At 43.1% G+C, this 11,195-nt stretch overlaps 1 protein-coding gene across 1 annotated transcript; it reads right to left on the reverse strand.

Annotated features, from left to right (window-relative positions):
• Positions 1 to 87: 87 nt before the first annotated feature.
• On the reverse strand, positions 88 to 10,884 carry pfas (phosphoribosylformylglycinamidine synthase). Its single transcript, XM_029499692.1, has 29 exons — positions 10,648 to 10,884; positions 10,141 to 10,177; positions 9,357 to 9,479; positions 9,128 to 9,263; positions 8,564 to 8,669; positions 8,268 to 8,463; positions 7,061 to 7,166; positions 6,813 to 6,953; positions 6,589 to 6,713; positions 6,361 to 6,489; positions 5,715 to 5,852; positions 5,290 to 5,418; positions 5,019 to 5,092; positions 4,782 to 4,938; positions 4,634 to 4,695; positions 4,376 to 4,537; positions 3,991 to 4,227; positions 3,668 to 3,898; positions 3,372 to 3,552; positions 3,197 to 3,280; positions 2,781 to 2,936; positions 2,384 to 2,503; positions 2,125 to 2,270; positions 1,830 to 2,037; positions 1,624 to 1,709; positions 1,413 to 1,527; positions 1,183 to 1,332; positions 881 to 1,021; positions 88 to 644 (listed from the first exon to the last, which is right to left on the reverse strand). The coding sequence occupies exons 3-29, from the start codon at positions 9,475 to 9,477 to the stop codon at positions 334 to 336; spliced, it is 3,948 nt and encodes a 1,315-aa protein (XP_029355552.1). The 5' UTR covers positions 9,478 to 9,479; positions 10,141 to 10,177; positions 10,648 to 10,884; the 3' UTR covers positions 88 to 333.
• Positions 10,885 to 11,195: the final 311 nt, after the last annotated feature.

Here is an 11,195-nt window from a genome sequence, read left to right on the forward strand (position 1 = left end):
AGTTTGTGTAAAATAAAGAATATTTATTGTCCTATGTAGCTTCTCGGAATCTACTCACACATTTCATGGGCAACTTCTGATGGTTTGATAGATTTATTTGCAAGTTTGGTCTCAAAAGTTTGGGAGAGCACCACTGATAATGTCAGTGAACATGATTACATCAGTTTTGTAACATACATAAGGGATAACCAAAACTCAAACATTGGACTGGATACTAATTCAACGGGAATCTGCAATAATCTCACTATTACTATTACTAATAATCTCAAAGTATTACTGCAGGCATAATGGTAAGAAACCATTTTGGACAGTGACAGAAAACTATTGGTATTATCACTGTATGTTGCTGCACCAGGCAGCTGCATTCTTGAACATGCGCAGCCAGGGTGAAGGTGTGAGGGAAGGCCTGAATTCTCTCGGGGCCCAGGGCCACTGCCAGCCCAGGGTGCAGCGCTCCGGGTGGGGCATCATGGCCAGATGTCTGCCGTCTCTGGAGCTGAGTCCTGCAATACCATGTGCAGAGCCGTTGGGGTTCAAAGGGTACTCTTCAGTGGGATGACCCTCGTCATCAAGGTAACGCAGGGGCGCGAGCCCACCAGAGATAATCTGGTCTTGAGACTGAGAACTACAGAATTGCATCAGACCTGTGGGAAGGAAAGAGGTTTGGGGAAAATCAATAGTGAAGACAGCTGCTGATTAGAGACCATACTGACCCATGACATGAGTGTTAAAAAAGTGGTTATTGTGCAAGCTCAAAATTGCATTTGACAGCGACTGATACATTTCTCACAGCAACTTTTGCCAGAGGCTCTTATGGCCAGTTAGGACCTACTGCAGCACTGAAGTACACGAGTCAATTTTACGTTTTTTTTCATTGTACCTTCTCCATGTGCAACCCAGACCCCCAGAGCTGATCCCTCCATGCCTCTGAGCCAGATGGAAGGGGACGCCTGTATCCCAATGCTGACAAACCGCGACTCAAACCTGCCAGACTTGTTATGGGTCAGCACAACCTCAGAATCTGGTGTAGTGTTGGAAAAGAAAGCGTTTTAAGATCATTAACTACTGCAAAAACTCCCCTCGTCTTACTTCATATCTCATTTAAGGGGTGCAATAATATTTCAACCAATAATTATTGTTACTATAAGAGATTATATTGCCTTTCCTGGTTTCTCCTCCTACCTGCTCCATCCTGGCCTTCCCCCACCCAGCCCAGCAGGGCGAGAAGCTGGCAGCCATTACACACACCCAGACTCAGCGTGTCATTGCGTCGTCTGAAGCGATCAAATTCAGCCTTGGCTTTGGGGTTGTATGCAACAGTAGCAGCCCAGCCTTTCATGAAAGAAAAAAAACAATACTGAACGTGTCCCTGTATCTCACAGTAGTCTGGGAGGTCACATGCATTTATTTACCTTTAGCAGATCCCAGAACATCTGCATAGCTGAATCCCCCGACGAACACCACAGCTCTGAAACGCTCTAAGGTCAGGGAGCCAGAGCACAGGTCCTGCATTGTGACATCCCACACCTACATACAAATATGGACAAGGTTCATCCACATCAGCCGAACAGTTGAATTAAACATAAACCTGGTCGATGAATACGATTTTGGCGTTATACCAACCTCAAAACCTCCCATATACAGGGACACAGACATCTCTCGGTCTCCATTACTGCCCTCCTCTCTGACCACTGCTACACGAGGCTGCCCTGCAATTGAAGAGACAAAAACACCCCCCAAAAAAATTGTATCAAACCCAGTAGCACCTTTTGTTTATATATATATATATATAATGACAACAGTGATTAAATGCTGCTCTCTGGTCTTACTGAGGTTGCTGATGCTGGGCATTTCAGAAGGGTCAAAGGTAAGTTTAAAGTAGGGCTGCGTCCTCTTAGCTAGCCCCTCCTCTTCCTGTTTAACACATAGCTCATTAGCCTGAAGACGCTCCAGCTGGAAACTGGTGTCTTCCCACAAAGCTCTGAGGCGAGGCAGAGGCTCTCTGAGCAGCTCCTGACCGTCCACCTGAACACTGACCTGCAAGTCAAGTTGGGAAATTGGAAGTTATAATTGTCTCAGTTAAAGTGAACAGAATTTAGATGCGTGTTGAGGTTGAAGTCTCACCATAGCTTCTGGTCCGAAGCCACAGGTTCTGCCAATACGGTGACACTGCACTCCGTTGCCACTGAATCTCTGGCACACGTGTTCTACATCAGACTCTGAAACCTCCAGGATTAAACCCAACTCCTCACTGAACAACAGTTCCATCACTGTGAAGGCAAAAAGGCAGCTAAATGCTGAGTTTATGTTATAATGCCTACAATTTGCATGCTGATACACGTGCAGTTTACAGGTAAACTAAATTGCACATCAACTCACGAACCATCAGTTCCTTGTGATGACAGTTCAACATCAATTCCACGGTTTCCTGCAAACGCCATCTCAAGCAAGCAGGTGATGAGGCCTCCATCACTGATGTCATGTCCGGCACTTAACAGGCGATCTGAAAGATGAGAAAACACATCAAATATTTTGTCATTCATTTTCTCACAATTCACTTAACAATGAATCCCTAATTTAATTGAATAAATAAAAAAATCAAGCTGACTCATGAAATAAAAACCTGACCCAAAAAAATGTCCCATTTAAGCCACTAGGTACCTGTGTAAATACAGCACAAAACTCTGGACAAATAAAATAGTTCTGACAGATTGATTACAGCACACATAGCTAAACTTTGTCAGCAGGAGGTAGCATTTTGCCAGTGAGTGCAAGCTGACCGTGTATGAGCATCTGAGTGGTATTGAAGCACGATGTCAAGAGTTCTGGCTGGTCGAGGTCAGGAGAGCAATCTCCCAGCTGGCTGTAGCACTGAGCCAGGGAAGAGCCTCCCAAACGATGATGGCCTGGACTGAGAGGAACCCACAGTAACATGCCTGCAGACAGAGGACTGAGGATCAGAGCCAGGGTAACTGTTACTGATCATGTGGAGAGTGTATATTGTAGAGAAAGATGTGTGCAAACTGAATAAGGGAGAGGAGAGGTGGATTAAAACAGCCCTGGATAGTCAGAGTATTTTATATTCCCTCTGAACTATTGTGACATCACAAAATAAAACATTGCAACTACACAAACCTTTTTAATTGATGAAGATTCATTGGATTTGTGTGTGCATGTCTATGATGTTGTGTCAAACCTTTGTCATCTGGATTCTTGAGATCAGGTGTCACAGTAGCTGTGATATCCAGACAAACAGCATATGCTGAGATAACCAGGGCTCCTGCAACCCAAACAGGAGGATGTTTAATGAAGTGTAATCAAAACACACACCATGCACATTATCTGCACATACACCCACACAAAGAGAGTACCTGGAGCTTTAACTGTCTCATTCCCCACTCTAGCTGCCATACTCAGTGAGTCTTTGCCCCCATCAATGGCCACTCCAAGGTGACCCATGACCTCACACATGGCTTTGCAGGCCTCCCATAGACAAACCCCTTCACCGGGCAGTTTGGCAGCCCACATCCAGTTTCCACTACACTTCACATCCTGCAAACACACCCAGGTTAAGCAAATTTATGTTGCAAAAAAAAAAAAAAAAATTCTGATAATCTATTATGGGGGGACAGAATTGTGTGTTCAACTTCCTCTCCAATCTGCTCACCTTCAGTGCTGTGATTCTGGCAAACATCAGATTGGTCAGAGCCTCTCCAACAGCCATACGAGCCCCCGCTGCTGGACAGACCAGCCCTTTGATTGGCTGCTCCCCAATGGCTGTTGCTGCTCCCTCCAGGCCGAATGGTGACATAGCAACAACAGCCACGTCGGCCAGTGGGGTGTGCAGAGGGCCGACACACTGTTGCTGGGCAACCAACCCAGTTACAGACCGGTCGACCTTGGAGATGGTGAGAGTGAAGAGGTGAATTGCCCACCTGCTCAGATTTACTAATGAAGAAGACAGTGACAAGACGGGGATGAACCACGCACCTTGTTGGTTAAGTAGCGTTTGGATGCCACGGCAGGCAAACGTAAAACTCTGTCCAGAGCATCTTTGACCGTCAGTCCAGCAGGGAGAGCCAGCGGCTGGTGGGTTGGGCTATGATGCTCCATCTTAAACTCCTTCTGTGGCATTTTTCCCAGAACCCACTCCAGATGCAGGTCTACAGGACAGTGCTGTCGGTCTGCTGGATCACCATTACCACCCTCTTCATCCACCAGTACAATCTTTGGGAGAAATAAAATTAATCAGGGTGACTTGTAAACTTATTCAGTGTGATACTTGAGGCTTTCCAACCTTATGAACTAGCTAGTGACCACATCAGCAGATTGAGCTGGCTTTACATTTATCAGCTTTATCAAATAACACACACACCTTGCCGTCTCCAGTGATGTTCCCAACAAAGTCAACGGGACATTTCTCCCTCTGACACACCCTCCTCAGGAAAGACCTGTCTGCTGGACGGAGCAGCAAGGCATTGCTCTCCTGATACTCTGCTCCCCAGAGCTCCAGCACACTCAAAGTGGGGTCCCCTTTCTGCACACAACAGATGGAAGAAGACAAAACTAAGTGAACAAGTGAACTGAAATGGGAAATTGAAGGTGAGTTTCCTTCCTTTGATGAGCTAACTACCTTGAATCTGCTGCAGTAGATTACAGCTCCAGCTGGCTCACTAAGCTCCTTCAGCACATTACCTAAAGATGACAACATGACTCAATACATTACCTCTTGCCTAATTTTATGAGCTTTGGGTAAATGCAATAATAGCCCTATTTCATACCATTTCCTCCTGCTCCCTGATCATGTATACTGCAGATCGGATTCCCACTACTTCTTTCCAGACATGCCCTTAGTGCACGATTCATCTTCTGCTCCATCTCAGCATCTCCCCTCTGCACTGCACCCAGATCCCTGTCACTGGAGTTGTCCCCCTGAACCTACAAGCCAAATTACATTTTATTATAAACAGAAATGTTGCACCACGTGGTGTCACTGTGATTTAATGTAATGTTCCTACTTGCACAGAGGAAGCTGCTCCTCCTCCCACACCAATCCTGTACACCGGTCCACCAATCTTTACAACTTCCATTCCTAATTCAAAGGGGGGGGGGGGGAGAACACCCAGAGGGAAATTGTGAGTCAGTGATCAATGTGGTAGTTAGGATTGGGTCAAGCAGCCCCCATCACCCGGAAATGGTAAAAGATGAATGAATGAATGATGACTGATGTGCATAAATATAGGCGCTTTACTGATTAGACTAATTTCACACACAAAGTTAAGACATTACCAATTTCTGGCTCTTCTTTCTTCATGTGTGAATCTTCAATAGAACCGAGACCACCACTAAACATGATTGGCTTAATCCACTCTCGCCTCTCGCCATTAGCGAGCCGCATGCCAAAAGAGCGAGCAAAACCTGGAGCAGGGAATTATGGAGAACAGCACATCATTAACCAAAAGACTGTCAAAAAATGTTTTTCAAAATTGTTTCCATATTCTTCTGAATTACAAAGGTTCAAAACATGTGCCATTTGTAATTTTATTTGTCTGTTAGCACAAAAATAGTTAAAACAGCTAGACTGTGATTATTCATGAAAATTTCCTGATAATGTCAGATTTGGATCAATCTGTTCTGTCACCTCTTTGATTTATGTAAACAATTATATGTTTGATCCGAAAAGGCTTGAATAAATGTAGCACTGGTTATCCTACCCGACAGGACAGGTTCTCCAAACTTATTGCCATAGTCCGATGCCCCATCGCTGGCTTCGATAGCCACCTGTAGTGGAGGGGCGAAGCTGGAGGGATACTCCCAGCCCTCTCCTTCACACTCCCAGGGGAGAATGTAACCTACACAGGGCAGTTTGAAAAGACATGTTGAGAATGACTCATTGTAAATCACTGTCCGAGTCTTTTATTTCACATTCTCATACATAGCATGGTGACGACCAAGTTAACTTTCCCGATAAATGTATACTCTGAAGCACATCATCACTGACACCCATTTGTACCTCCCAATTACGCCGACAGATGGGTACACTTAAGTGAAACAAAACATTATTACTGTGTCTCAGAGCACCACAAGACAAACTCTAGGATCAGCAGGCTCAATATCATACTTTAAAGATGAGAAAACTTGCTGTTTTCTGATTTTAGATTTTAAAATGGCAATTATCCCATGGCTTCTTTCCAGGGTTTCCTCAGGGAAAATTGTTTTGGCTGAACAAATTAATGTTCCCCATTAGTAAGATTGATGTGGGATAATTTATTTTTTCTTTTAACATTTTAATCAATTTTGATTGTTCTATCAAATGATCAGTTTTTGGCTCTGTATTTGAATTTGATGCTTAAGTCTGACCTGGTATGTGCAGATTGCCGAAGCAGTATCCTGCTGTACCAGCAATGACGTGACCACCACGTCCTGCACTCTGGACATCTCTGATTCGACCTCCAGTCCCTGTAGTGGCCCCACTGAATGGTGCTACACCTAAAGGTCAAATGAGATGGAAAATCTCTCTAAGAAAAAACAACACATGGAAAAATGGATAGTTATTTTGCAAGTAAGACTTGTTTTGTGTGTCCAGACCTGTTGGGAAGTTGTGTGTCTCAGCAGTGAAGATGACATGTCGCAGTGAATGCTTTGTCTCATATGGGCTGGCTTGGGAAGGATCTTTTGGGTAAATACACTCCAGTTCCACACCTTTGATACCACTGGACACACACAGACACACACAGTGTGACATTCCCCCCCCCACACACACACACACACACACACAGCATGTGTGGTCATAATGCTGGTTCTGCTCCTACCTACTGTTGTCACAGAACTTGATGACGTTGTTCTGGTTGCTGTGCCGCTGGGTGTCCATTATGAGACTGAAAAGAGTGTCTTTCTGCTCCTGCCCGTCGATCACCATCCGCCCCCGGAAGAACCAGTGACGACTGTGCTCACTGAGACATCACAGCACAAAGAAAACATTAAAGAACAAAAACCTCCAGAAAGAAACATGCAACATAAAGCTCCCCTGCTAATCTGTTCACTGCAAGCAAATCCCCACCTGTTTGACTGGGCCAAGTCAAAGCACTCCACGCTGGTGGGGTTCCTTTTAATCTTCTGGAACATTGATGTGTAGTAATCCAGATCCCAGGAGTCAAAGGCTAAACCTGCATATAGTACAACACACACACAAGGTTCAGAGAAAATTTTATATCTATCTTGGAACAGCACTACATACATCAACCCAACAAAGGTCAACACAAATGAAGATGTAAAACGAATCAGTCACCCAACAAACACACTGACATCAGTTCCAAAAAGCAATTTATGTCCTTGGCATGCTCCAACAGACCAGAAACCAAAAAACTATTTCAAATTGTTTTTCACTTCCAATGTAAATTAAATCAAATATTGCAGACTTTGTAAAGACTGATATGAGGGCATTATAACTGAAACTAAGGACTACTTTAAAATTATGTCATGTCACATGTCTAATCTATTCAAGACCATATCTAACTCAGATTGAGAATAAGTGAACAAAATTAAGCAGCTATGCCGTCAATAAATTTTTTTAATGGGTCATCTGTAATCATCTCCTCAATTCATCAGTTCAGCATGGATGAACCTACAAAGCATTGAAATTATTCTCATCTATTTGAGTAGCTGTATGATTATTAATGAAGCTTAGCAGAAGCGAATAATCAGAGCATGAAAATAAGCATGCGGAAAATGTTCTGTCCAGAGGGCAGTGTGAAGGTGTTCAAACAAAGATGAAGTTTGTGAATAGAAAAAAAATAAATAAAAAATTATTAGTTTGTGTGCATCATGTTGGATTGGTAAAGAAAAGCCATCTGAAAACCTAACAACTCGGTTTCAAAGTATTGATAGTGAAACTGGCTGACGATGCCAAACATTGCAGACATCAAAAAGATCAATTTTGATAGTTTGACCCTTTATCTTTTTTAGGGTTTCCTTTGCTCACAATAGATTAGACACACAGACAACACGCATGCATGTGTGAAGTAATGAGCAGCATCTTTGCTGTCCTGTGACTTGAACCAGCTATGTGATCATGTGACATGTTTACTTCCATAAGCACACACAGTGTACTCACAGGCAGCTTCGAAACTGGAAAGAGGCATAGAGACAGAGAAAGGTAACAGTGCATTAGGTCAGAATGACTTAAGTGGCAGCAGATGGACAGAGGCTGAGGTTGAAAAGTGCAAAGACAAAATTCTCATATCTGAAAACTGTAAAGTCAGTCTTACCAAGATCATTGTTTGCCTTCTCTAAGGCTGCACGACCCTTCCCCAGGATGTCCACCTCAAACACAGGCTGTGGTTTGGTTTCCACAGTAAAAGAAGTGATAGGATGCTCATAGATACACTCTGTCATACTGTCATACAGGCACTCAATCAGCTTCTTCTCTTCATTGAGGTTGGTAACACTCTCTCCATGTTTGGGCTGGAGGCGGCAAAAAAGCAAGCACATTAAATGATAAAGCAACCCTGAGTCAGTGCTCTGCAAAATAATGTTCTGTGCGCATGCGAGCATGTCTTCAAACCTTGATTAGAAACCTGCGAGACACCTCAACCCGCGTGACATTAGTGAGGCCGGCACTTTGGCAGATGGACACAGCGTTAGTGGACCAGGCGGTGGAGAAGTTCAACCTGAAGGTATTCACAGTTAGCTCAGGGGGAATATTTATGTTTTATGATCTCTGCTCTATTGACAACTATGCACAAAAACTTTCAAATCTAAAACCAAGGTTATTATGATATTCAGAGAGGATGGTCAGGCTGCTCAGAGGATAGCCCTTCAGACACATTATGAGTTCCTCTAACACCAATTCTAATACTAAACCTAACTTTTTTCCCTTAAAAAGTCTGGATGAGTACAACTTTGTTCTATTAGTAGCAAACTGTAGCTTGGATGCTGGTAAAAGTCTGAGAACCTTGACTTAATAAATTTGTTAATGAACAGCAAAACCTGATAATATGTAAGTCTTTCCATGTAAAGACTCTAAAATGTTTTTAAGTACAATGAAAGCATATTAAGAATAAAAAAACATGAAGCCAACTTGAATGGCAAAAATTCACCGCATCAGGTTGTGTATATGCAGCAGTACCTCGGTCCAATTTCCACCAGTTTCTCTCCGCTGCCCTCGGTGAGGTTTGGTTTGTCTGACAATGGCTCGGCCTGCAGGGGAGGGCGAAACAACCACAGGAGAACTTCCTTCTGCTCAGCATTGAGACTCTCACAGCCTGCAGCAGAATGATAATTAAGAAGGAAATAATGCATTTCATTGGTTATCTTTGCTGTCCACAGCTTTAAATCATTAGCCGTTACACACTCACCTGTTAGCTCCACATTGTAACATAACTCAGTCGTGATTGACAGCTGGGGGTAGAGCTTGGCTGCCTTCTGTAAGGCCCGCCCGTTGATGGCTTCCTTACTGTACAACTGCACCACAGCCATGACTGACAGAAAAACAGAAAAATAAATCCTGTCTAAAACTGAGGACCCTTCATTAATACAACAGATCACAGACATTTTTTATGATGTGAAATAGAGTACTCCATTTTACAAAGTGTATATTCCACACTGATGGATCACTAAGTCAGAGGTCAAAGATCAATACTGGCATTGTCTCACTGGGGCTGACCTTTAGCTCCAGTTCAGGCAAAGTAAAGACAAACCAATACTCAGATGACTGGCTCCACACAAACTGAACACAATAGAGTGTCAAAATTTCTATGTAAGATCTTTAATGAGATGTCTATAGACAGAACACACTTACTGATGGACAAACATACAGAGTTAAAGTTTTACACAAATCATCAGAAAACATGCTTTCATCATGACGCTTACTAAATGATCTACTTGGATGGCAACTCTGCCTCATGTCAAATTTAATCATTGCACTATCATCTAGTCTTATTGTGATTTTTTTTTTTCACATGATGGTGAGAACATCACAGTTTACTAGTATTGTCTATTGTCTACTAAAATCTTAAACTGGATACATGGGGAAACTTTATTAATACCTTTACATACGAGTACAGTGCCCCGATACAGTATTTTAAAGATTGATACTTATTTGAATATCAACACTTTTGACAACACTGCTGTTTACTGTACCTGTTTTTATTCAGGTCTTCGGCAAGTCAGCAAAGACCTTGTGCAACAAAAGATAAAAAAATATTATAGCTAATTTACCACAACGATAAATGCACGTACTTTTCTGGTGCAGACAGACAGACAGACAGGCAGACAGGCAGACAGACAGACAGACAGACAGACAGACAGACAGACAGACAGACACACACACACACACACACACAGCAGCCTGCATTATTTGGCCTAGTGATTGTTTGCATGTTGGAAGTCACACTCTGCTTGGTCAGGCGCTTTCTGTTAGTCCTTATCCACAGTGACAAGACTGGAGCAGCATGCAGACATTTGCGTGTGCGTGTGCACGCACGCACGCGTGCACATGCAGACGTTGTGAGGTTGAACAGACACAACTTGTTCACGTGGCGCCATAAGGCAACAGAAGAAGAGCTAGTTCTGCAGGGTGTTGGTGTTAGCAAAGTATTAGCTCAGTGTTAGCTTACATTATTAGCACAGTGCGGTTAGCTCACTTACAGGAAGCAGCTTCAGCTCCAGCTGTGTCTTCAGTTTCTGCTCAGCCCTTCGGGACTCCTGTAGAGAGGTCTGGTCCTCTGGCCGGGCTGGAGGAGGTCTGGCTGATGGAGGAGTCTGTTCTCCGACAGGACGGGATGAATGACAGACCTCTACCCACATGTGAGCGCCATGACTGTGTGCGCATGCGCGAAGATGAAAGCGTGCGTTTTTTTTAAGTCAACCAAATATAATCAATAAGAAAAAATAAAACTGTCAATCTTAACTTAATCCTATTTGTGGACTACGAAACAGCATCTAAAAGAAAATACTAAGGCTTTATTTTAGTTCTTCAATAGTCAGCAATAGATATCATATGCAGAGCAGATAATTTGTTTGCAAGGTCTCTGCGAAAAATACATAAATAAGAAAAATGAATAAAACTGAGAATAATTAATGATTAATGTTTTTTGTATTGTAAGCCATCTAAGGTGACTTGGCCTAAAAAGACCTTAGTGTGCCTTATATCCAGGCTCTTACCCTGCTGATATTCAGGGAGAAAGTTAAAATTA

Source organism: Echeneis naucrates, chromosome 4 (assembly GCF_900963305.1).
Source record: "Echeneis naucrates chromosome 4, fEcheNa1.1, whole genome shotgun sequence".
Taxonomy (NCBI): Eukaryota; Metazoa; Chordata; class Actinopteri; order Carangiformes; family Echeneidae; genus Echeneis; species Echeneis naucrates.

Excerpts from the sequence above, each read along its gene's own strand:
- pfas (XM_029499692.1), bottom strand. The coding sequence starts at position 9,477 with ATGGCTGTGGTGCAGTTGTACAGTAAGGAAGCCATCAACGGGCGGGCC. Across the intron at positions 9,264-9,356 it reads TTACAATGTGGAGCTAACAG|GCTGTGAGAGTCTCAATGCT; the intron begins GTGAGTGTGTAA and ends ATTCTGCTGCAG. Across the intron at positions 3,553-3,667 it reads CCAGAATCACAGCACTGAAG|GATGTGAAGTGTAGTGGAAA; the intron begins GTGAGCAGATTG and ends GTGTGTTTGCAG.